Genomic DNA, 27,491 nt, shown 5'->3' on the forward strand with positions numbered 1-27,491 from the left:
TGCTAGTTTTCACTGTTCTAAACCCTAAATAACTTCACTAGAGTTAATTCAGATAGACATCAATGTAACAGAGCAGAGTTCAGCCCTATTTCTCCTCGTAGTTTTTGCAAAAGCTCAGCCAGAGCTAGTATGAATCCAGGTTCTATTTTCTCCAGAATTCTAATAAATGGTTCTTAATTTTGTCCCACCTCTAATTTATACCTTTGTATAAATGGTAGAATAAAGTATAAAAAACAGCAGCATTCTTTAACTTCTTACACCACACAGTTCCATTTATTTCTTAAATGTCATAAATACCTTCTGCCATTGTTTACTATATTTTAAAATTGTATTTAACATCAAGCACTCCAAAAATGAAAAACACCACCACTGCAAGAGAAGTTCTCATTAGGGTGAAATTCACCCCTGTTCAGAGAGTAAGCACACACCCTCTGTACTACTTAATCCATATTTTGAGAGTTCAAATGGAACTTAAATATTGTTGGGCCTTGAGATGTATTTCTGCTAAAGGATGAATTTCTGATTGGCTCAGAACAAGGACCTTCTGTGCTTTTACCAATCGGAATACACTTTGTGAATGAAAATAAATATATGACAAGTTTTGGTCTCCCTGGTTATGCACTTCTAAAGGAAATAATTTGTTGCAATAGCATTGAAAATATTAAGTATGGTCTGCTCTTTGAAAAAAAAAAATACTTGATATCTACTTTCTATAAATACCTTGACATTCAGCTTGAAGAGAGAGAAGCCATTATCCAGCCACAACATTTCCAATTACAGTACAGATGCTACAGAGGGAAAACACAAAACATTAGCATATTCTTCCCTTTTTTCAATTTTATACATAGTGTAATCTACAATGAAATGGTGCTTTATATTGCTACATTGCTGAAACAGGAAAAGATATGGCTGGATTACACTGGGTTGACTATCCCTTGCTGGCAGATGATTCCTCGAGGACCATTACCAGCTGGCAGAGTTTAGAGCAACTCTTTCTTCTGCTGAGGTCACGGTAGAACTGGCCAAAGAATCAGGGAGCCCGTCTGCTGTGCTGAATGGAAACAGTGTAGAAAAGAATAGGTCACTGTGTGTAAAGCAACATCCACTAAAACCAATTCAATTGGCTAACCAGGTTATCTTCTATGACTAATGACACCTGCAGTGCTACCAAAGGGGACACTTGTGATAACTTACCTTCATGACATTTCATATTATGGAATACTTTTAATGCCAAATCACAGTGACAAGCGTAAAAGTAGCAAGCTGCCGAGCATTCAGAGTTTTATTTATGCTAAATACAGCAATAATTGGAATTTCAGCTGTGATTTGAGAAATTTCAATCAAAGTCAAGTTAAACTAGATTTTAGATTACCAACCAACCCAAGTTCATTGGTAATCATCTCTCTCCTCTTCCCTCTATTTGACATAATCAGAGCTGCTTGCTTTGTGTCATATAGGCCCTATGCTGTTTATATAAGGTACTTATTTGGCTGCCCTATTAAAATAGTATCTGAGTGTCTCCGTCTTCACTGTAGTTACCTCCACAACACTCTTTGGGAGTAGGGAGGTGTTATTATTCCCATTTTACTGAGGCACAGTGAGACTACATGACATGCTTAAGATCACACAGGAAGTCTGGGACCTGAATCCTAGTATCCCAAATCCTAAACTAGTGCCCTAACTAGTGGACGATCCTTCCTCTCCCTGGTAACACTGCTAACAAAGATTTAGTTCAATCAGCAAAGACTTGTGCTTTCAGAGCAGGGAGAGAAGAGTTTATGTAGTGGCTGTGAGGCACCAAATGGCCATAGCATGCAGTCTAGTGACCAGTGTGAAGTCCTAGATGCGTGTGGATTTGTTACATATTATACTGTTAGCAATCAATGCAGTGCAGTTAGCTTTGATAGCAATACGTTTAGAAGCTCTATAGGAATAACAGTGTTTGCTGGATTGGGAAGAGATTACTTTAATTTTTTTTCACATGGACAAATACAGTTATCCATTATGTTTTTTCGGTACAACCTTCTCTGATGGTACACACCACACTCCATGTTCAGTACAATTTTAAACAGCATTCAGAATATTTTAAACAGGAATATGGCACAACTCAGCCATGTAAAGATTAGATTTTTCTCAACCTAATTTGTTTATAATATTTGCTCCTTTAACACTGAATTTCTTGGTCCATCTTATTATAGTTCATCATGTTCACTGCGCTCTCGGGAAGAGACCCAACGATTTACAATCAGTTCCTGAAAGAGAAACATGGACTATTATAAGAGCAAAAATAAAAAAATAAAAGCTTCCCTCCCCCCCGTCATGCCAATCATAACTCGGTAGCAGCAATTCTTGATGACCCCAACCTACATTTAAAGATTAAATTTGGGACCAGCTATCTCTGTGCCAGGCCTGCCCTCCAATGAATTTCTACCAACTCTGGGGTGCAACAGAATCTACGATGCTCAACATCACGGTCTTGTGCTCTCCAGAATTTGAAACATGCCAGAGAGAAAGCAAAAATTAAAGTGTGCTGCTATGTTAGGGAGCTGGAGTCTTCAACTGCCTCAATGGATTGCTCAGCTAGCAAAGATGAAGAAACAATTTGGAGCACAACTTACTTGAACTTTAATTCTTTTTAGACAGTCTGGTGACGACATTTCTTTCTCAGTCATATCACACGGTCTAATCAAGTAGCATAACATAAGTTCCTGTTGACAAATAAATATGCGAATATTCCTTATGTGAGACAAATGTGCAAGCTTCAATGGATTTTTTGAAACTGGTTTTAAATTAGAATCTCGGGTGTTTAGTTTGAACAACAGATCTCATCCCATAGACCAATTAAGAGGTATATACACTTGTATAAGGCTTGTTAATGGGAACTAGATATACATACTGAGTAGAGAACACACCCATTTGTGTATCTGCCTTGAGACACACATTAACACTCATGTGACACCTGGATACCCTGGTAAGTGGCATAGTAGAATTATCTATATAGACCTGTCATACATAACTGGTAACCTTTTAGAAGTTTGCACGTCCAAAATACTTTCCTATTTGGGCAGGTGAGTGGAGGTGGAAGGAAGTTTGCAAGTGCTGAGTTGGAAAGGAATGTCACTCCAGGACTTCCCCATTCCGCACCCCTTTGTTTCCTCCCATAACTTTCAAAGAGTCTGCACAAATGTGACCCTCCTGCTCCAACCAAGGAGACCTGCATATGGATCCCTTAGAACCCATCAACATTGCTACAAATATTGGCCAGGAAAGGATGTATTCAAACACTACTACAGTGTGCTATCCCCCAACCTAAATATGAAGCAATCATGCTCAGAACTCAAATTCTGATCCAAGTCCAGTATTGCTTTTCCATAAAAAATCTTCAAGCTAAACTATTATATTTACTAGTTAAAACTATTTCTAGATGCAGAATCAATATCTTATGATGTTACCTTAGAAACATTCATTGTTGTTCTGTTCAAGCCAGACAAAGACATCCAGTTGAGCGGTCTGCGCAGTGATCCTACAAAGTTGTCATTAACCAGTTCAGCAATGACTGAGTAACTGGAAAATAAACCCAAACAATAGTTTGCAAAGAGAAAATTATGGTCACTTAAAAATCCTGTAATTTAAAAACTTCAGCCTGAGAACATTTGGCTATTGTGACTGTCACAGCCAAACAACAAACCTGTAGGCTGCAGACAAGCCATAAGACCTGCATCAGTTTCTACTAGACAAGGAGGAAGTGGTGGATTAAGCAGTGCTTAATTTGTGCCAGGCCTTGCCAGAGCTGAGCCTGGCACCTCTAGGCTTGGAGCTTCATAGCACTGGCACTTCTGGGTTTCCCATGTCAGTTATGAAAGTAAAAAATTTGCTTGTGCCCTGGCACCTAATTCCTTGAGCCCTGTTACCTCTTTCATTACAAATTAAGCACTGATGGAGGAGGTAATGGTGGATGCAGTGAATGGTAGTTCCTCTCCCCACTGCTCCTACCTCACCCCACCATCCTGCTTCTCTTCTTTCAACAGTGTTCTCTTGAGAGCGGCCATCTTTCATTCACACCCCAATAAGTAATTAGGCATACAATTCGATTGGCAGGGGAACAGAGATCACTTATGAGTTATGGGCTTTTTTCCTAGGTTACCCCCAAAATTACCTAAATCACCCATAATACAAAAGATACAGTATTACAAAAATCAGATTATTTCTCCGATTCCAAATCAGCACATATGACATCTAGAGAGGCCCAGGGAGACATTCCGAGGTCTTCAATTATATTCTTAAATATCCGTATATGAACTTACTCTCAAACTTCTTGTTTTGTGCTTCTAGTAAAATGACATGTTGATTCGAAATATTTGCTTATCATGCATGGTTAACCTTTCTGGTTAGAAAAATTTGTTTTGGGTGTAGAAGATACAAAGCAGGAAAAATCATACTTTTAATCAAATGCAGTCAAATGCAGAGTAAGTGTTTTATAGTCAGAATATAAAGTGAACACCAAACCTTGCATGGTAAAAGGGGGGACCTTTTCGATATAGTACTGCAACAAGAAAGAAATAGCGTATTAGCCAGAGAAACATGAATTCCCAATTTTGGATCTCAGTATCAGAGATCAGAACCCTTATAAATAACTAACAATCATACCCATTACATAAACAAGCCATTGCAGAATCAGAGGAGCAAGGCTGAACCCTTTCAACGAGGTCCAGCTGATCCTATTTAATTGCATGGTACATGTCAAAAGCTGATGCTGTATAAAGTGGACAGGAAACAAAATTCAGACCAGAAAGTAAACTACCGAAGAACAAGCTCAAATAAACTCATGTAGATGTCAGGCAACCAATATCAACGTTTCACCTATTATAATGGTTATTTTAGTGGACAGTGAAGAAATTGCATTCAGGCACAACTTCTGTACCATAAGGATTGTGTGTTAACTCCCAGTGCGCACACAAAAACGTTCAATGAGAGTCTTATAGTAGTTTCATCTGAATGAAAAGAAGCATTCTGCTATTTTATACAGACATGCTTTTCTTGATGGTTTGCCATCATTTTATAATTTTCTATTAGAGGATAAAATTATACGATCACTCATTTCAAACTACAAAACAGTAATCAAGAAATTACTTAACAATTCTTAAGCTATTTACTACAGAAGTATGGACACTACTGAATATGTCCATTTGGAAAGAAATCTTAAACAAAAATAAGTGATTTGAATAACAATTTCACTTATGCTCTAATCCAACTCCCACTCAATTTGGTGGAAAGATTTCCATAGAATTCAACACGAATTGGATCAGGCTGTAAGAACAGAGAAAGCGCACTACTCCAAACACTCATTAACTCCACTTGGGTTTCTCTGCAGAGTGGGTGGATTGGTTCATGAGGTGAACTGGTTCATGAGGTGTGCAGTTCCACAGCTAATATCAAGCCTACAGGCCAAAGCTACAGGCCCTCCATGTCACTTATAGCCTGTTTTGGTACCAACGAATCCACACAGGAACAAACCATAGCCTCTGCCTGCATTAATGCCTTATCTGCTACCCTATAGCCTAACCAGCATGGAGAGTTATCTTCCACACAGGAGCTGTGGAGATCTGCTCTGCTTGTACAGCCCCAATGTTAAGTTTAAGTAGTGCACTGGCTATTAAAGATTTAGTTGCAAGCTATTCCATTTTTGAAAGGAAACTACTCACAGAGATCGGTTCCATACTTCAGTCCTACTTTGGGGACCCATCCCTTACTTCGGAAGTAGTGATATGCCATGTACGTAGTTCTAAAATTAGGTTGCACTTCACTAAAAACTTCCCATAGCTTCAAAATAGTTAAAGGTTCCTAAAATCATAACCAAAGGCATTAGTATTATTACACTAACATTACAACCTGCTGTTCTTACTTACAGGGAAATACCCAGGAAATGTTGCACATAAAATAGTGTCTTTGGTACTTGAATGGAATATTCTACTAAACATCCTAATCCCCTTGCAAAAAGACTACACTTGAGATACTAGCACTATGGGAGTCCCTTGTCTGCAACAGAAGTCTGCTTCAATAGGGGTTTACCAATCAATACCAAACCACAAACACTACCACCATCTTTGAGTTAGCAGAATTCTGCTAGGTCTGATGTTGGTAGTTCAGGACTCGAGAGTGAGAACCCTACACCGATGATTATATATATATATATATATATATATATATATATATATATATATATATATAAAGAAAAATAAAAGCTATTGTTTGTTATGAAAAACAGTGGTTACAATTCAAACTGAAAACTTTTTCACGAAAGGAAGGGACATTCCTCTACATACGTCTTCCCACACACACCTTTTCTCTTGTATTTCTCCCACCAACTCAACACACGAACTTTCCTCCACAGAAGGTATCTTTTTATCTGTACTTTGTTGCTGAATAAAAAGCACTGCACAAAGTTTATGGATAATATTCTTATATCTACACAAATAGAAACAACTCGGGAGAAAATTTCCAAACCCCTCTAGTTGGTAGTTGCTGCCTTTGAGATTAGCAGCATGTGATTCTGTCATAGTAGTTGGAAGTTTGAGAAAGTGATCTAGATCCAAGTCAATAGTATTTTGCATCTTTCAGAGCAAAAGTCACAGATAATCAAATGTAACATCTTACCTCATTATAATAAATACTCAAACATCCTAGAGCATAAACCAAGAAAAATGCCTAAAAACAAAAAAGAGTAAGTTAAAATACTCTGTCTGTATCACATGGAGACCAGTAGTTATAAGATTTACATGTTACGACAAACTCTAGAATTATCGCATAAAAAGTTTGAAAGCCACCAAAAGAGATGCATTCCCAGAGAATCACCTTTGAAGTATGTCACTGTCATTTTAAAGATAAACCAGCATTATCAGAATTTTACTTACAGGAGAGCAGCATATGCAGATGCTGTATTCTAATTAAAGCAGTATGTATAGATATTTTTGGAAGAAAGACTGGATATAGGATTTATGTGAAAATTATAGGTCCATTCCTGCAGTCCTTACTCATGTGACTAGCCTCTCTGAGGTAAATGGAATTATTTGTGTGTGTAAAATCTGCAGGATTGGACCCTTGAATGTCTTTCACTATTTCCATATAATCTACAGATCATTAAAATTGTTAGCAAGTTTACCAAAAACAGTGCAAACATTTTGGATTTTAAAAAACAGACCATTCTTTAAGAAAGAGGTATTTATTGAACAGATTAGTGCTTTGTTCTGATGCAAGAAGAAAAAGAAGTTTCACAATATTTAAACATACCTCCTCCAGACTGAGTTGCAAATATTCAAAAATCCTAAATGGATTTCTTCTGCATACTAATTTTTCCCTTTTGATTAACTAAAAGAAAAAAGTATAAAATTATAAAGAAGCAACCAAAGAAAAAAGGAAATATGTGTGTTGCATTCAAATGACATTTTTCAAACATCTTAAATGTTTAATGAAAAGTTAAGGTGGAATCTATTAGTGATTAATCTACTATATAGATGAACATTTAAATTGACAATACTGAATTGTGAAAAGAACCCAATATATTTAGTAAAATTAAATAAATTACCCATAAAAAAAGAAAACTTGCTTGGCTTACATTTGATTTATCATTTGCTACTTCATCTTCATGACACAATTTGCTTTCTTCTTCCTGCACCAATACATACTCATAAGCATATTCTTTCCCTTTGGCGAAGTCATGAAATACTTGGTTAGTATAGTCTTTGGCCTTGCAGCCACAGTGTACAATAAAATCATCATGTTTTTGGCAATGTACTTTAACTATAGCTTTAGTGTCCAATGTATACAGTTCCTCAGAGCCATAGTTGGCCAATGGATCATCGTAAGCTGAATCACCTTCCAAACAAGCTTTCTTGCAGTCTACACTCATGTTATGACATTTAACATTTGATGCTGCTGAATCTGCATTATTTATGGCAGAATATCTTGAAAGTTTCATTCCATCTTCTACATTTTCCATTTCTGCAGCCATTCTGCAGTACGAGTCATCATTTTGTGCAACTTCTCCTTCCCCTTTCATAAAAGGGGGATCAAATGGCTTAGTATAATTTTCAAGAATTTTGTTAACGGAGCAGTCATCAAGTCCTTGTTCTTGCATTAGGCTTTTAGCCCATTCTAGATGACACTGGTACCTGGATAATGGACAAACAAGAAGTGGAAGATTCTAGGGCAGAGTATTGTTCAACTAATACATGAAAACTGGGGCTGACAAACGATTAAAACCATTAATCACAATTAATCACACAATTAAAAAATTAATCATGCTTAATCACGTGGTTAAATAATAGAATACCATTTAAATATTTGTGGATGTTTTCTACATTTTCAAATATATTGATTTCAATTACAACACAGAATACCAAGTGTACAATGTTCACTTAATATTTGTAATCAAAAATATATGCACTGTAAAAAACAAAATAGTATTTTCCAGTTCACCTCATACAAGTACTATAGTGCAATCTTTTTATCATGAAAATTGAACTTACAAATGTAGAATTATGTACAAAAAACAACTGCATTCAAAAATAAAACAATGTAAAACTTTAGAGCCTACAAGTCCACTCAGTCCTACTTCTTGTTCAGCCAATCGCTCAGACAAACAAGTTTGGTTACAGTGTGCAGGAGATAATGCTGCCTTCTTCTTGTTTACAGTGTCACCTGCAAATGAGAACAGGCGTTCACATGGCACTATTGTAGCCGGATGTGACTGTGCACCCCATAAGGCTTTATGGAAATATGCTTATGAATGTATACATATATATGACAGCTGGAATATGTTTTATTCTAGATATGCCATGTAACTTATCTCTGTAAAGGTTATGATCTACTGAATCTATTCATCCTATTTGTATGCAGGTATCATTTTTGTATTTGAAGTTATGAATATTGGCTGTATACTTGCTTGATTTTTTAAGTAGCCTTTGTAAAGCATTTGGTCAGCTTCTTGAGAAAGGAATGTGCAAATTAAGTGCCCAATCAAGAAACACTTAAACAATGGAACTTGGAAGTCTCCAATCCACATAAGAAGTCTTCCTGGAGACAGTCAAGATAGCATGTGAGCAATAGCTGCTGCCTGTTAAAAACTGAGTGGTTTGCCCATGTGACTCCAAAACTCCATCTTGGAGCTAGACTTTGCATAGGAGAGAGGAAGGGGTCTCCATCCACAAGAGAAAGTCTATTTAAGGGAGAACCCTCCATTTTGTCTTCAGCTGGCTCAAGAGATATCCTCTCCACCCCCAAGGATACCTGAAAGAAACAGAAAGAAAGGACAGTAACTACTGGGGGTATGAGTGACTGCTGACCCAAACTAGAAGGAGACTAGTCTGTAAAAGGAAGCTTACTGGAACAGCTCCGAGGGTGAGGTTTTATCTGTATTCAGTTTTCTTACTGTATTAGACACAGACTTGCGTGTTCTATTTTATTTTGCTTAGTAATTCATTTTGTTCTGTCTGTTACTACTTGGAACCACTTAAATACTACTTTCTGTATTTAATAAAATCACTTTTTTACTTATTATTTAACCCAGAGTATGTATTAATACCTGGGGGGGGGGGGACAGCTGTGCATCTCTATCAGTGTTATAGAAAGCGAATAATTTATGAGTTTACCCCATATAAGCTTTATACAGAGTAAAACTGATTTATTTGGGGTTTGGACCCCACTGGGAGTTGGGCATCTGAGTGTTACAGGAACACTTCTTAAGCTGCTTTCAGTTTAAGCCTACAGCTGTTAGGGGGCGTGGTTCAGATCTGGGTCTGGGTTTGCAACAGGCTAGCAGGTCTGGCTCAAACCAGGCAGGGCACTGAAGTCACAACCTGCCAGGGCAATAAAGCAGGGGCACAAGTAGTCTTGGCATATCAGTTGGTAGCCCCCAGGAGGTTTCTGTGATCCAACCCATCACACCTGAATCGCAAGGTATTTCTGTGCCAGATGTGCTGAAGATTCATATATCCCTTCATGCTTCAACCACCATTCCAGAGGATGTGTTCATGCTGATGATGGTTCTGTTCGATAACTATCCAAAGCAGAGCGGACCAACGCATGTTCATTTTCCATCATCTGAGTCAGACGCCACCAGCAGAAGGTTCATTTTCTTTTTTGGTGCTTCGGGTTCTGTAGTTTCCACATTGGAGTGTTGCTCTTTTAAGACTCCTGAAAGGATGCTCCACACCTCGTCCCTCTCAGATTTTGGACGGTACTTCAGATTATTAAACCTCGGGTCGAGTGCTGTAGCTATTTTTAGAAATCTCACATTGGTACCTTCTTTGCATTTTCTGCAGTGAACGTGTTCTTAAAACAAAACATGTCCTGGGTCATCATCCAAGACTGCTAGAACAGGAAATATATGGCAGAATGCAGGTAGAACAGAACAGGAGACATACAATTCTCCCCCAAGGAGTTCAGTCACAAATTTAATCAACACCTTTTTTTAAATTAGCATCATCAACATGGAAGCATGTCCTCTGGAATGGTGGCCGAAGCATGAAGGGGCACATGAATGTTTAGCATATCTGGCACGAAAATACCTTGCAACACTGGATACAAAAGTGCCACGCGAACGCCTATTCTCACTTTCAGGGGAGGTGACATTGTAAATAAGGAGGCGGCAGCAGTATCACCCATAAATGTAAACAAACTTGTTTGTCTTAACGATTGGCTGAACAAGAGGTAGGACTGAGTGGACTTTAGGCTCTAAAGTTTTACATAAAGTTTTACATTGTTACATAACTGCATTCAAAAACAAAACAAAAATCTACATTTCTAAATTATGCTTTCATGATAAAGAGATTGCACTTCAGTACTAGTATTTTTCAATTCATCTCATACAATTTCTTTTGTTTATCATTTTACAGTGCAAATATTTGTAATAAAAACAATATAAAGTGAGCACTGTACACTGGCATTGGTATTCTGTGTAGTAATAAAAATAAATATATTTGGAAATGTAGAAAAAATCCACAAATATTTAATACATTTCAATTGGTATTCTATTGTTTAACAGCGCAATTAATCACAATTAATTTTTTTTAATCACATGAGTTAACTGTGATTAATCAACAGCTCTAATTAAAATCAACAATACAATAAAGAAATGAATGTTAATACTTCCATAATTCATTTTTTAATTTAAAATATGTTTTATATATCAACTGAGGAATGTTTTTTAAAATATGTTTTTTTGATCCAACACACTAGTTAAAATGGAGAGTAACCAATTTATAAGACTCTTTGGTATTCTATAGTGCTGTGATACTGTAGAAAATAAACAACTCAACATCGCCATAACATTAAGCTTTCTACATAATTTTAAAAATAATTACAGATTTACTTGTAGCTACATGCTGGGATCCCAAAGAGAATGTTATAGTGAGGATTGAGTGAATAACAGATTGAACTTCTTAACAAGCAGCTGAACTACACACACTTATCTAAACATGAAGCCTATAAAAAAAATTAGACTGAACTAATTCACCTTTTAAGTCTTAGTTAAATTCTGGATTTATTTAAAGGAAAAGACTAAACAGTGTTTCAGCCCAGTGGATTCAAATCCACTAAAGGTTAATGAAACAGGCTGACTTTGGCACAAGATTTAGGGACAAATCCTCAGCTGGTGTAAACCAGTGGAGGTCCACTTACTTTAATGGAGCCAAGCTGATTTACATCAGCTGAGGATCTGGAACAAAGGAAGTCTGAAGAGCAGGCACTTCCTAATGGCTGCTATATGAATGCTAAACATACTATAAAGCTTAAAGGCCCAATTCTGCAGTACTCACTCAACCAAAGTTTAAAGGAAGTATTGCCTGTGAAAGGACTTCAGGATCAGGCCTTATGATTATCAACTACTGCAGTGAAGACTTTATATAAACAGTTTTCATATGTTATACCAGAAGCTAAAAGTAGAAATTAAGGATGCTGCTTTAAACAGCTGACAACAAAACACTGAAGACCAATGTCAAAATATGTCCAGAACTAGTTCTCAGCTACAAACAGAGCCTCCAGATCTTTGCAGAATTTCAGTTTCAAATCAATACATCAGTATCTGAGGGTGCTGTGCTTTGGATATATTTAGACACAACTAATTCAGAAATGCCCTTGGAAAGCTAATTCTAAAGTAAATTAAGGGATACTATTGTAAATAGGTTTCAGAGTAGCAGCTGTGTTAGTCTGTATTCGCAAAAAGAAAAGGAGTACTTGTGGTACCTTAGAGATTAAACACATTTATTTGAGTATAAGCTTTTGAGAGCTACAGCTCACTTCATCGGATGTATTCGGTGGAAAATACAGTGGGGAGATTTATATATACACACACACAGAGAACATGAAACAATGGGTTTTTAAATCAAGTCACCTACTACAGGACAGGCCCAACAAAGAAAATAACAGAATGCCACTAGCCATCACCTTCAGCCCCCAACTAAAACCTCTCCAACGCATCATCATGGATCTACAACCTATCCTGAAGGACGACCCATCACTCTCACAGAGCTTGGAGGACAGGCCAGTCCTTGTTTATAGACAGCCCCCCAACCTGAAGCAAATACTCACCAGCAACCACACACCACACAACAGAACTACTAACCCAGGAACCTATCCTTGCAACAAAGCCCGTTGCCAGCTGTATCCACATATCTATTCAGGGGACACCATCATAGGGCCTAATCACATCAGCCACACTATCAGAGGCTTGTTCACCTGCGCATCTGCCAATGTGATATATGCCATCATGTGCCCTCTGCCATGTACATTGGTCAAACTGGACAGTCTCTACGTAAAAGAATAAATGGACACAAATCAGACGTCAAGAATTATAACATTCAAAAACCAGTTGGAGAACACTTCAATCTCTCCGGTCACTCGATTACAGACCTGAGAGTGGTTATCCTTCAACAAAAAAACTTCAAAAACAGACTCCAGCAAGAGATTGCTGAATTGGAATTAATTTGAAAACTGGATACAATTAACTTAGGCTTGAATAGAGACTGGGAGTCGATGAGTCATTACACAAAGTAAAACTATTTCCCCGTGTTATTTCTCCCCCCCACCCCACCCCCCACTGTTCCTCAGACATTCTTGTTTACTGCTGGAAATGGCCCACCTTGCTTGTCACCATGAAAGGTTTTCCTTCCTCCCCCCGCTGGTGATGGCTCATCTTAAGTGATCACTCTCCTTCCAGTGTGTATGATAAAACACATTGTTTCATGTTCTCTGTGTGTGTATATAAATCTCCCCACTGTATTTTTCACCGAATGCATCCGATGAAGTGAGCTGTAGCTCACAAAAGCTTATTCTCTAATAAATTTGATAGTCTCTAAGGTGCCATAAGTACTCCTCTTCTTATTGTAAATAGTTTATAGTTGAAGAAGAGCCGTCTTGTAAATGTGATTTGAACAGGACATCAACAATAATATGATAAAGATCTGAAATGGTCTTTCCAAATTAAAAAACAACAAACAACAACAATTTTGTTTTATTTCTTTTTGCAGCTCTAAGAAGATGGGAACACAAGGAAGATCAGCAAGGTATTTAACTCATTTAGGAAATGTTTTTCACTCTATACATTTATATCTCCTAGGACCGTGACATGCCTCTGATTTTACAGTTTGAAATCTGAAGTATTTGGTAATTCTAAGATACTTTAAGAAGGTATACCAAATAGCAAGTCTTAAAGTGCAAATGGCAAAAAAATTGGACATGTTCTCTTTGCTCCTTTATGATGTATAAAGATCTGAAAGCCACCCTGTTCCACCCCCATCCCCCCAAAATAAAAAATTTCTGCTTTCTTTCTTACATTAGATACTCAGGTTTTGTCTATCATGGAAGACACTACTGCAAATGGAAAACTGGTAGGATTATGACATCACAGATAACAAGGAATAAAAATTTGATGAAAGGATACATGATTTTTATTTAGACTGTTTAGAACTGTTGTTTTTGCAGAAAACTAAGACACTTCAGATAAAAGTCACCCCAATTCTTCAAATAAGGGCTGGGAAAAGGGTTCCAGTACACAATTCCAAATCAACCACAAAATCCTCCTGTCAAGGTTCCCCCCCACACTCTGAACTCTGCGATGCAGATGTGGGGACCCGCATGAAAGACCCCCTAATCTTATATTCTACCAGTTTAGGTTAAAAATTCTTTTCCTTGCCCTTGGACGGTATTGCTGCCATCTCCAAGTGATTTACACGAAAATTCAGGGAAGGGTCATTTGGAATCCCTATTCCCCCAAAATATCCCCCCAAGCCCATTCATTCCCTTTCCTGGGGAGGCTTGAGAATGAACTACCAACCAATTGCCTTAGTAATGTGAGCACAGACCAGACCCTTTGTCTACGGGACACTGAAATCTATCAGGTTCTTAAAAGAAGAACTTTATTTAGAAAGAAAAAAAATAAAAGAATCACACCTGTAAAATCAGGATGGAAGGTAACTTTACACGGCAATAAAAAGATCTGAAACACATAGGATTCCGCACTGGGCTCAGCTTCACAGTTACAAAAACAGGAATAAAACTACCTCTGAAGCATAGGAAAATTCACAAGCTAAAACAAAAGATAATCTAAAGCATTTCCTTGCCCGACTTACAATTTCTATGAATTTAGATGGATTATTCCATGTATATTTTCAGATGTTGTACCTGCTTGGCTTCTCCCACTGGCCATAGAGGGGAACAACAAAGAGAGAGAACAAATAAAACCTTCCCCCCCCCCCCCCCCAAGATTTGAAAGCATCTTCTTTTCTCATTGGTCCTTTTGGTCTGGTGCCAACTAGGTTATTTGAAATACTTAACCCCTTACAGGTAAGGTGATTCAGTATAGCTGCCGAAGAGGAATTTTATGCTACCCTTCTCTCTATATTTATGAGACCTCCAATAACAAAAAAAAGTTAACTGTACGGAGAACTCCAACTCCAGCTATTTGGCAGCCACAGGAGTAGAATCTCTGCTTCTTTTTTCCTTTTAACAGGCCAGCCAGCCATATGATCCTGAGGCCAAACATTAGTTAAAGACAACTATTTGAAATTTACAAATCTCTTGATCAAAGATACCAGCTCAAGTACAAACTGAAGGTCTAGGGTAAAAAAAGTGAACACGGGACAATAATTCCTAAATATAAAAAAAGCTTATAATCTTTAAAATAAACCCAAACTAAAAGGACATCAACTTTAAATCTAGGGTTTTTTTTTGTTGTTGTTTTTTTTAATAATTTGAAGTAATTTCAGGCACTACATAAGAACGGCCATGCAGGGTCAGACCAAAGGTTCATCCTGTCTTCCTGACAGTGGCCAATGCCAGTGCCCCAGAGGGAATGAACAGGTAATCATAAAGTGATCCATTCCCCATCGCTCATTCTCAGCTTCTGGCAAACAGGCTAGGCACACCATCCCTGCCCATCCTGGCTAATAGATTAATGGAGGATAGGTCCATCAATGGCTATCTAGTTCTTTTTTGGACCCTATTATAGTCTTGGCCTTCACAACATCCTCTGCAAAAAAAGAGTTCCACAGGTTGACTGTGCATTGTGTGAACAAATACTTCCTTTTGTTTGTTTTAAACCTGCTGCCTATTAATTTCATTTGGTGACCCCTAATTCTTGTGTTATGAGAAGGAGTAAATAACACTTTTTTACTTTCTCCACACCAGTCATGATTTTATAGACCTCTATCATATCCCCCCGCCCCCTTAGTTGTCTCTTTTCCAAGATGAGAAGTCCCAATCTTATTACTCTCTCCTCATATGGAAGCAGTTCCATACTGCTAATCATCTTTGTTGCCCTTTTCTGAACCTTTTCCATTACATCTTTTTTGAGATGGGGTGACCACATCTGCACGCAGTATTCAAGATGTGGGTGTACCATGGATTTATATAGAGGCAATATGATATTTTCTGTCTTATTATCTATCCCTTTCTTAATGCTGTCCAACATTCTGTTTGCTTTTTTGACTGCCGCTGCACACTGAGTGGATGTCTTCAGAGAACTAGCTACAATGACTCCAAGATCTCTTTCTTGAGTGGTAATAGCTAATTTAGACCGCATCATTTTATATGTATAGTTGGATTATGTTTTCCAATGTGCATCACTTCACATTTATCAACATGAGAGACATGCGTCTCTCTGCCAATTATGTGACTACGCAATCACAGTTTCTTATTTTTAACACTTTTTCTCTCTCTTGCTGTTGCTGTGTAAGAGATGCAAACAAGAAGGAAGAAACTGACTGCCTATTTAGGGGAAATAGTGAAACTAAGTGTTGTTAAAAATCAATTCTAATCTTTTTCAATCATCATAATTTTAGTTCTTACTTGTAATAGTAGGCATAGAATTTTCAGAGAAAAGTGGAATTTTTAAACTGACAAATGTTATTTCTATAGGAGATTATTCTGATACCTAATTTAAGACAAAAGTCCCAAACTACTGTTATAATTATAAAGACAATTATAGTCAGCTACATAGTTTTAAAACTAACAGTGTGAGGAGGAGTAGTAGTAGTGGTAGTAAAATACCCTACCTCCCCAACTGAAATTTAGAGATGACAACAAAAGCACTGTAAGAACAATTAAAACCAAAACAAGTTATGCAGATGAACATGAAATTCAAATCCCTCTCTTCAAAAGGAAAGCCCTGAATGATCCAAGGTTATCTACTACAGTCTGGTTTTAAACGGTTAAAAATTTTGATCAGCATATATAATGTTACTGTCATATTATACAAGATGGTTCCATATAGGGCTGTCCCTACAGGGATGTGGGGCCTGGAGTGGAAGTGACGGACTCGTCTCTTCTGGGAGTGACCGCGCTGGCCAGTTGCACTGGCCTGCGGGATGCCCGAAAGTGCAGGGCCTGGAGCGGGGGGCCCCTGGGGCGGAAGTGATGGATTCGTCTCTTCTGGGACCGATCGCACTGGCCCACAGTGCCAGAGCAGTCACCCCAATTTGCCCTACCCAAGGGACAGCTCTAGTTCCATATCTTTCATCACCAAATAAAATAGACAAACTTTTATTGTACTCTACTGGATTACCATACAATAGCACTTACAGTACACAGCATTTTAGTCAGATGAATAAAATGCTATGAAGCGTGCTGTATATCCTGCAATAATGTGGATGTCACTATTTCCCCATGTTTATTCCCCCCCCAACCCGGCCACAGTTCCTCAGACATTCTTGTCAACTGCTGGAAATGACCCACTTTGATTATCACTACAAAAGGTTCTCCCCCCCTTACCCCACTCTCCTGCTGGTAATAGCTCACCTTATCTGATCACTCTTGTTACAGTGTGTATGGTAACACCCATTGTTTCATGTTCTCTGTGTATATAAAATCATCCTACTTTATTTTCCACTGCATGCATCCGATGAAGTGAGCTGTAGCTCACGAAAGGTTATGCTCAAATAAATTTATTAGTCTCTAAGGTGCCACAAGTACTCCTTTTCTTTTTACTATTGCTACTGATATCTGAAGTGGTTAATTACACTACCACAAAATAAATTAATTATGGTATTATGATGTACTTCTGCAGTAGCATATATCTGATATTAGGAGGTGGGTGAAAGAAGCATTTGGCATGTGTTTACTTTAAATTGAAATGGTTATTATAAAAGACTACATTTTGTAATCCTATGGGTATGAAAAACAATACAGCAACTAATTTACGCCCCCCACTGGTTGTTTCTTAAACTAGTTGGTTGAATTTAAAACAAAAAACCCCACCAATTCCATAACTTATTTCCAGCATAATAAACAAAAGTACTAAATCTGAAGTCATCATGCAGGCAAACTCAGGAAAAAGATCATGCTATGTCAGATTAAAATTTTATGTAAAACATTACAATTGTCTTAAGTGGTAAAGACTGTTTCTGCCCACTCTGAATGAACCTAATAAGCAAATAGGAAAGCTATTAAAAACAGCCCCAGAATAGTCCCCCTTTTTTGTTGTAGAAGTATAAAGGTTTCCTTCTACGGTCACATAATCATGAATCAGTTGCTCATATTATAGTAAAAAGAAAAGGAGTACCGGTGGCACCTTAGAGACTAACAAATTTATTAGAGCATAAGCTTTCGTGAGCTACAGCTCACTTCATCGGATGAAGTGAGCTGTAGCTCACGAAAGCTTATGTTCTAATAAATTTGTTAGTCTCTAAGGTGCCACCGGTACTCCTTTTCTTTTTGCGAATTCATATTATAGCGAATACACTCTTGGCTCTAACCCGCACTGCTTACTCAAGCAAAACTCCCAATAGCTTACATGGAAAAAATAATGCTAGGCATGTTATCTAATATTTTATCTGTCTTCAATATGATTTAGGAACTGGAAACAAGGAAGAGAAACAAAACTATGTGAATCAGCCTTTTTACAAGCCAGTTTGGGAACCACTGGGCTGAAACATGAAGCAGAATGAACTTTTACTGTACAAACTTAGGATGAAGTAGGAAAGTTGCACTTACTTTTTTGACGAGAGTATGGGCATGTTTATCTTGACATCTGCATTAAAAGAGAAAATGTTATTTACAAGTGTTTTGGCAATGCAACGATCTACATGCATGGATCTGCAATTAATAATTAGGACAAACCAAGTGGATATTACTAAAACTGTCAAGAGAGTGGAAAGTAGTATAATTTACCTTGCCACTTAGCAACCAATAAAGGGTCTGAAATATTGTATTCTGGTCTGCTTCTCGAAAGAATACCTTTTCCAAAATAGCCCTGCAGGTACAGGGAAAAAAAGTTGATCAGAATTATTGATACAAAAAATAGAAAGGAATATCTATCCAAAGATCTAGATGCCCCTATCATAGATTACAAAAACACCATTAGATCAACCACCAAACTCACGCACCCCAAAATAATGCGAATTCTCTCAAAGGCCCACCTCTGCAGCAGCCCATGTAAATGTCTTGTAGTATGCTGTGAAGGTCAATAGATATGGGCTATTTCAGAAAAGGAGTGAAAGTCTGTTGCAAAGCTTAGTGTCCCTTCACAGAGAATGCACTACCACCAGCCCCCGTCTTTTAAATTGAGAGGTAGTCAGCTTGAGTGCCACTGCCAATTTCATCTGTGGTAGTATGACACAAGGATAGAGGCGATCTTTCAAGTAGTGAGGTGCCAAATGATTTTTGGCTTTATGAATCAAACCTAGCACCTTAAATTCAATTCAGAAACCAAAAGGTATTCACAGCATATCACGGAGTACCAGTGACATGTGTGGCCACTTAATGGCCAGGCAGCTACATTCTGCACCAGCTTGAGTTTCCTGACTGATCTAAGGTTTGTTATTTAACATCTAACAATTAATCCAATATTAGGCATGTAGAGTTGAGATTAAAAAAATGTTTCATTAATCCTAAACATTTGCATAAGCATAAAACTTTATTTTTTTTAATCAAGGCGCTATTAATAATTTTTAGAATATATTATTTTTATATGGATGACTAAGTGAGGTTCCAGAACAGGCAAGTCCTTGCATGATATTCAGTCAAATACATTACTATAAATCCTATTGACCTTATTATTGAACTTATCATTGGGCATTAGGAATAAAGAATTCTTTATTGCTATTTTTATGACTTCTGATGCTGTATTACCATTTTACTCTAAAAAATATATTTTTTCAGGTTAGAAATAAAATGCTTATAAATTTCATATGGAATACATATCAAACTACACTAGAGAACTTTGTGTATGGAGAACATTAGCGATACCACAAATAGCATGCATTGAACATAGAGAATTCAAACATGGAATGTCACCTTGCTATATAGCTGTTCTATGTCTTCGGGGTTCCTCACAATTACATTGTTGTTAATAACTTCAGCCTGATATATCTTGAAATCCTTCCCACAGATGTCTTCCTGGGAGGCAGGAACAGGGAATGGAGAATCATATGACTCAAACACTCTTCTTTTCCTTCTTGGGGCACGGAAAACTGCTTCTGCCATTTCCCAATAGTAACTTTCCCTATACAATGAAAAGGTTAAAGACAGAGCAGAAAAAGACATTTTTAATATTTTAGAAGCCGGTTTATTTTACATACCTGGACATCATTCCCTGAATTGCAAATCAGCAATAAAACCCAGGTCTCCCAACTCCCATTCTCTAATCACTACATTATACACCAAGAATTATTTCTTTAACAAGTTATTCTCATTTTCTGTATTGCAGTTGGACCTAAAGGCTAGGATCCCATTATGCTATCCACTGTACAAACATACAGCAAAGAACCAGTCCCTATTGAAAAGAATTTACAATCTAAGTTTAAGAAGAGATACAACAGGTGGATTTGACAGACAGGGTAGCACAAGGTAACAGTAAGATAATTACAATGAAAAGGAGTACTTGTGGCACCTTAGAGACTAACAAGTACTCCTTTTCTTTTTGCGGATGCAGACTAACACGGCTGCTACTCTGAAACAGTTACAACGAGCACCAGTCCCAGCATATTGCCTAACTATTGTTAAGTGTTTTGTAGGCATCCTGACAGGGGTGGAAGGATTTTAAAGAGCTTTTTAAAAGAATAATATGGTGCTTTTGAGATTTTTTTTTTAAACCAGAAGCTGCTTCCATGCATAAGTATGGTGTAGGAAACAGCACAATAGTACTCTTCAAAAATCTGACATATGGGCAATCAACAGTGGTGTCACTGGTGGCAAATCAGAGGCTGTTTTCTATATCTCAATAGCATAGACAAGGTAATAGGAAGGGCATTTCTATGTTGACTATTATTAAAGACATGCCTACTGCCACAAACCCATTAACAATATAGCACACAACCAAAAAGATGGGAAGGCATAGCCAAACCTTTTTTTAAAAGGGCTCCGTTCTCCCTGTGGGAGACCAGTAAACCAAATAACCAGCTAGATAACATTTGTAACACACACGGCCTTATTCTCTACTATTGGGCACCCTGTATCACTTAGGCCTGTGCAAAGTAGATGCAAAGTCACAACCAGACCAGTCTTCTCCACTTCCCCCAGACTTTTAACATCTTCTTTGCATAGCACCACCCTGTGCCAGGCTCTGGGAATCAGGCACTGCTTTTCCCTACTTATCACAGGGTATGTTTAGGGCAGCACGCAAATAACGAAGGCAGAGGGGACAGGCCATGTCAGTGCAAGGTCCAGTCACTGTTACACTGAGACAGCAGCAGCATCACACTGCGCACAGAGGCATCATCAGGCGGTCGCGGCAGGGGTCTCCTCTCCACAGAGCGGGGCACAGCGGAGGAGCGAGGCGCGACCAAGGGAGGCCCGAGGCCTGATGTTCTCGCCCTGCGTACGCCATGCGCGCAGGCCATACACCTACTCTGAGGCGCGGGACGACTCTCGCCGGCCCCCCTATGGCGGTGGCTGAGCCGTGTGTCACGGGCTCCCCAACGCCACAACAGCCTGTTCTTCTCGACTAGGCGCCCTTCTGTTACCAGAGCAACCACGGGGCCGTAAAACAGCGACGGCGTCGCAAAACAAACCGGCTAGCGGCGCGAGGAAGCCACGCGACCTCTTAGACTTAAGCCCAGCCTCTCTCAGGCCCCCTTTCTTCTCGCGCGCACGGGGGGGGCGGGCTTGGAAGTAGTAAGCGCTAGCTTCCGCGCATGCGCACTTGACTGGCTTTGGGACCGGAGGAAGCTGAAAGGCAGGCCGAGAGACCACCCCCAAATTACGAATGGGCCGCGCCCAGTGGGCCGGGCACTGGCAAGTGAGGCGGAGCCTTCGTCGGTCCGCCCCCACGGTTTGGGGGAAGGGGCCTTATCACCCCATCTCACGGCGGGGCGGGCCCTGGTGGGACCCCGGATCCTTCGGCCGCCTTCTGCCCCACTCCCACAGAAGCTGGCTGCGGACAGACCAGCGTTCGCGCAGGAAAGGCGAAGCGGCGGGGTCGGGTAACGCCTCTCCTCACGTGCACCCGCCCACGTGTGACGTGGCCGATGCTCCGCGCTGTTGCAGTAACACCTCAAGGGCTGGCCCGAGCCGGCCGGTGTCCGTTGGAACAGCATTTAGTGCCCAGTGGCTTTTTTCAGAGAAATTACTTGAGAATAAAACCAAGCAAAAATCTTATCCAGTGACATTTTCTACACAACTGCTTCCTTCTGTGGAGACCCACTTTACATAGTCTTTTGCACAGAGTTCAGTTAAGCTACTGTGAACATTGATTCGCTTATCAGATAGGCAAAAAAGAACAGGAGGACTTGTGGCACCTTAGAGATTAACAAATTTATTTGAGCATAAGCTTTCGTGAGCGACAGCCCACTTCATCGGATGCATTTTTTTTTTTTTTTTTTTTTTTTGCGAATACAGACCAACAGGGCTGCTACTCTGAAACTTGTCAGATAGGCTAATGCCAAAAAGTACCTTGTTCATTTATTCCACAGTACAGAGAAAGCAGTTGTTGACCCAGAAAAATGTGAAACCTTTTTGTTCATTCTCTGATCTCAACCATCAGCCTTATCTGAACTACAGCATTCTGGGTAGCAATACACAGTTGCCAACTTTCACACAGTAAATAAGCACCCTGACTTTCACAATAAGCCAAAAATCAAGCCAATCCCATTTCAAAACAAGGCTAAAACAAGCCAATCCCTTAGAACTCCAACACTCTGACTAGATCGCGCAGGCGTGCAGTGTGGGACTGTGGTGGGCCGGCTGTGCACCCCTGACTCTCCCCTCCCTTGCCCTCCTCCCCTCCCCACTTGCCAGGAGCCAATGAAAAAAAAAGAAGCAACAAGCTACAAGTCCAAAACTAGCCAACAAGCAACTCACAAGCCAATTAAGCCAAAAACAAGCCCAATTTCTGCATTTTTCCCCACAGGTTTGGCATATCTGTAGTAATATGAAAATAAGCATATATCAAAGATACCCATTGGCTTCAGAATTCTCACTTGCAACTCTCCTACAAGTTACCTTTAAACCAGGAGAAGCATATACCCTTAGGTAACTATTTCACATTCTTAGGGCTTATTAGAAGAAATAGAAACTCAGCCTGATATAAATTTCTGTAAAACTTTGCACATGTAGCATTTCCTCTTTCTCAAGGATGTGAGTCATAACATTATAAGCTAACAATGTATTCCAGTAGAGCTTTTAGTTCATTTTGGATTGCATACAAAAGAAAAACTTCTAAGAGTCCACAACATTTAGTTTAATAACAAACTGAAGTTTAGTTTAGTCTCTAGCTTTCACAAACTCATCTCAAAGTCCTCTTATCAAATATTAGCTCTAGTCCACACCAAAATGTCATACGTCTTTAACACACCTTTTCAAAATAAAAACTCAGCCCTCTGTTATCAGGCAATATAGTCAGTGGGTGGAGGCAGGGTTGTGGTTATTTACATTAGCCAGTTCCAGCTACCCTGAGCTGACAGAAATTCCCATGGAAATTCTGGTTACGTTAACTTTGACTGAGATGTGGGACTGTTTTTGGAAACTTTAAAAAACATCTAGGGAATACTTTTAACTTTTATTAATATGTGGTATCTGAATTTAGTTTATTAAAGACATAAATCAAAGTTGGCTGCTGCTTAGCTTCAACTGGTTTTCACAAGAGAAAAAAAAAAAGATAAGGAGAGAAGCCAGTCATATATCGGCCAAGTGTCAACCTTGTGAGAAATCCCACAATATGAGAAATCCTGGAGTCCTCAAAAATGAAGAAACGTGAGGTGAATAGTATTAGAATAGGATGTATCAAAAATGAATGTGTAATTACAGAATTTATTTCAGACTTGGCAATAGCCTTGCGTTCCCAGATATTGCAAGCACATAGGTGACGAACTGTTAAGGATCATTCACAGCCTCCCATCTACATGCAGAACTCTCACTGGCAACCCATGATATTAATATAACCATTATGATGCATACACAATTATGTTTTCACCGTATATACTAGCCATCCAGCTACATTACACAGCCTTATACATTATGCAAATGGGTAAGCTTTAATTTTCATGAGTTCTAGTTTCCCTGTTAGAGCACCGAGTTCCCATTCCCCTTCTCCTCATTCAAACACACTTCAGGCCCCAACCCACAAGTTTCTAAGTGACTTCAAGTCCTTTTATATCAAAAGGAGTTGAAGGCACTTGGCACCACAAAGGATGGCCTGCACTAGAGGCCCAGTAGCAGATCCACTCTCTTTTTGACAGAGGAGTAAACTAATCCCTTTTTAGATCATTTAGTGTTTCTCCTTCATTAGTTCCCCGAATGGGATGTGTTGCCTTCAATCATCCAATTTGCTGCTGGTCCAGAGAGTAGGAGACCAGGACCAACAATCAAATCCAGGTCACCAGCAAGGCAACCCATACATTTCCATTTAATTTTTTTTATCCTCTCTCCTAGAACAAGGGAGATTGTAATAATTAGTTGCATCCACTAGATGTCCACATTTCAGTAAATTTCAGGCATAACACCTTAAAAGAACACAGCAGGCTCCTGTAGAGCATGTAGAACTTCCCTAGTCTACTGAAAAAAGTAAACAAAATTTTTCAGCTTACTGGGGTTTTTTTTTTTTTTTTTTCCCACGAATGGGTTTGTCAGGCTTTTGGTGTAAAATTGCACATGATTCAACACAACAGCCAAAAATAACTCCATTTGTATTATATTTATGATGCTAAATTTACAAAAGGAAACTTTTTGACTGACAGACTCTTCAAGTACCTAATATCAGTGGTTTTCAACCAGGGGTACGCATATCCCGAATGGTACGCACAGGTCTTCCAAGGGGTACAAGAACTCATCTAGATATTCGCCTAGTTTTACAAAAGACTACATAAAAAGCACTAGCAAAGTCAATACAAACTAAAATTTCATACAGACAAAGATCTAATGATCTAGCTTTCATCCAGATCATACCACTCGATCCATTGTCTACAGCCAAGCGCTACGATATAACCGCATTTGCTCCAACCCCTCAGACAGAGACAAATACCTACAAGATCTCTATCATGCATTCCTACAACTACAGTACCCACCTGCTGAAGTGAAGAAACAGATTGACAGAGCCAGAAGAGTACCCAGAAGTCACCTACTACAGGACAGGCCCAACAAAGAAAACAACAGAACGCCACTAGCCATCACCTTCAGCCCCCAACTAAAACCTCTCCAACGCATCATCAAGGATCTACAACCTATCCTGAAGGACGACCCATCACTCACAGATCTTGGGAGATAGACCAGTCCTTGCTTACAGACAGCCCCCCAATCTGAAGCAAATACTCACCAGCAACCACACACCACACAACAGAACCACTAACCCAGGAACCTATCCTTGCAACAAAGCCCGTTGCCAACTCTGTCCACATATCTATTCAGGGGATACCATCATAGGGCCTAATCACATCAGCCACACTATCAGAGGCTCGTTCACCTGCGCATCTACCAATGTGATATATGCCATCATGTGCCAGCAATGCCCCTCTGCCATGTACATTGGCCAAACTGGACAGTCTCTACGTAAAAGAATGAATGGACACAAATCAGACGTCAAGAATTATAACATTCAAAAACCAGTTGGAGAACACTTCAATCTCTCTGGTCACTCGATCACAGACCTAAGAGTGGCTATACTTCAACAAAAAAGCTTCAAAAACAGACTCCAACGAGAGACTGCTTATCTTAAGTGATCACTCTCCTTACAGTGTGTATGATAAACCCATTGTTTCATGTTCTCTGTGTATGTGTATATAAATCTCTCCTCTGTTTTTTCCACCAAATGCATCCGATGAAGTGAGCTGTAGCTCACGAAAGCTTATGCTCTAATAAATTTGTTAGTCTCTAAGGTGCCACAAGTACTCCTTTTCTTTATACAGACAAAGACTTGCTCTATATATTATACACTGAAATGTAAGTACCATATTTATATTCCAATTGATTTATTTTATAATTATATGGTAAAAATAAGAAAGTAAGCAATTTTTCAGTAATAGTGTGCTATGACACTTCTATATTTTTATGTCTGATTTTTGTAAGCAAGTACTTTAAAGTGAGGTGAAACTTGGGGGTATACAAGACAAATTAGACTCCTGAAAGGGATACAGTAGTCTGGAAAGGTTGAGAGCCACTGCCTAATACTAACTCACTGATTATATTCACACTTCTTATGATTCTCCATCAGATGGCACACATACAGTATTAAAAAGCAAGACAAAAATAGTGGGAAATTGGAAATTATAGTTTTGGTGCTAAATTTACAAAATGGCTTCAGTTTTGCCTCTAATTTTTCCCATTGTAGTTCCTTTTGCGTTCATTTCAGTGAGCACATTTCCACAACTCTGGCACACGTTTTTAGAATTCTCATGCACAATGGTTAAGCACATACTTCAGACATCGCAGCTAGCATCTAATATTGGTGTGTAACGTTTGGCTGGTCATTTGACTGTTTGATTGGTAATGGGAAGAATAATTATACTAGCATGCGTGTAATCATGGTAATTGAGCACACATGCTTTTGCATTCACAATTCTAAAATTGGGCCTGCATGCACACGTTTTTGGGTCTGATTCTCATTTCCACTGAGGCGCCTTTTCATTGTTCTAGCAGGGCAAAGGGGCCTTAAGGGGAGTGAAAATTACAACATTTACTACTCCCTTTTAAAGCATGTTCCCGTCTCCTGCCAAAATAATGTATTTAGAGCTCATGAAAGGTGACATATCTTCTATTTATCTGCAGAACAGGCATAGATTAATAGATTCCAAGGCCAGAAAGGACCATTGTGATAATCTAATCTGACCTCTCTAGCAACAAAATTTCTCCAAAACTGCTGATTTGTCTCATCATAGATCAGGATTGAACAAGTTAGTAATACTCCCATTAAGTCCTAGGCCTATCTGGTGATACTGCTAACATGGGTACCAATTAATGTCCTCTGTGGTGATATTTTTGTGCTTGGGACTGTTGGGGGTTGGCTGTGTGCTTCAGGCTGGCAGTACTGCCTAATGGCGATACTCCAAGACATAATGCCTAATGGCAAGAGTCCAAGGCTCAATTTACCTGGCAGTTACAGTTCAGGGTAGTGTGGCCCCCTAGTGAGAGTCCAGAGGACACGTTGCTCAGCAGCTATGATTCAGGATAATGAGGCCCAGTGCAAGAGTCCAAAGCTCGCTTGGCCTAGTGGCTATAGTTTGAGGGTAGTTTTGCTTACTGGTGAAGGGGGGTAGAGGAACCTGGGTCCACCTACTCCACTGGGTTTCAAACCAGGGATCTTCGAAACAGTAACCCTTGCACAGGTCTCAGGGCCTGATACCTGCAAGCGCACTCCCTGGATTATTTCCTACCCTTGTTCCAGTCCCTCCTGTCATCTTTGGTTGGACTTGGGGTCCCTCCTGTGTTCCCCTCTCATCCATCTCCAGAGTCTCTTCAGCTGGCCACAGCGAGTTGTCACCCTTAGCTCCTGCTCGACAGGCTTCCAGCAGCTTGGCTATGAGCCTCGGTGCTGGCGACTTCCTGGCAGGAGGCAGCTACATGTGACTGCTCTC

At 39.2% G+C, this 27,491-nt stretch overlaps 1 protein-coding gene across 7 annotated transcripts; it reads right to left on the bottom strand.

Moving 5' to 3' along the window:
• Window positions 1-245: 245 nt before the first annotated feature.
• Window positions 246-27,491, bottom strand: TSEN2 (tRNA splicing endonuclease subunit 2). 7 transcript variants are annotated; one of them, XM_043519202.1, is made up of 12 exons: window positions 27,291-27,491; window positions 19,786-19,993; window positions 18,661-18,742; window positions 18,484-18,520; window positions 7,613-8,168; window positions 7,288-7,365; window positions 6,655-6,705; window positions 5,703-5,841; window positions 4,507-4,543; window positions 3,453-3,564; window positions 2,619-2,708; window positions 246-2,252 (listed from the first exon to the last, which is right to left on the bottom strand). In XM_043519202.1, exons 2-12 carry the CDS (start codon window positions 19,972-19,974, stop codon window positions 2,193-2,195), a joined length of 1,431 nt encoding a protein of 476 aa, XP_043375137.1. In that variant the 5' UTR covers window positions 19,975-19,993; window positions 27,291-27,491; the 3' UTR covers window positions 246-2,192. The 7 variants fall into 7 exon arrangements, with proteins under 7 accessions (XP_043375137.1, XP_043375136.1, XP_043375140.1 ...); XM_043519201.1 differs by lacking the exon at window positions 27,291-27,491 and adding an exon at window positions 20,983-21,922; XM_043519205.1 differs by lacking the exon at window positions 27,291-27,491 and adding an exon at window positions 21,530-21,655.

This window comes from Dermochelys coriacea, chromosome 7 (assembly GCF_009764565.3).
Source record: "Dermochelys coriacea isolate rDerCor1 chromosome 7, rDerCor1.pri.v4, whole genome shotgun sequence".
Lineage (NCBI taxonomy): Eukaryota > Metazoa > Chordata > Testudines > Dermochelyidae > Dermochelys > Dermochelys coriacea.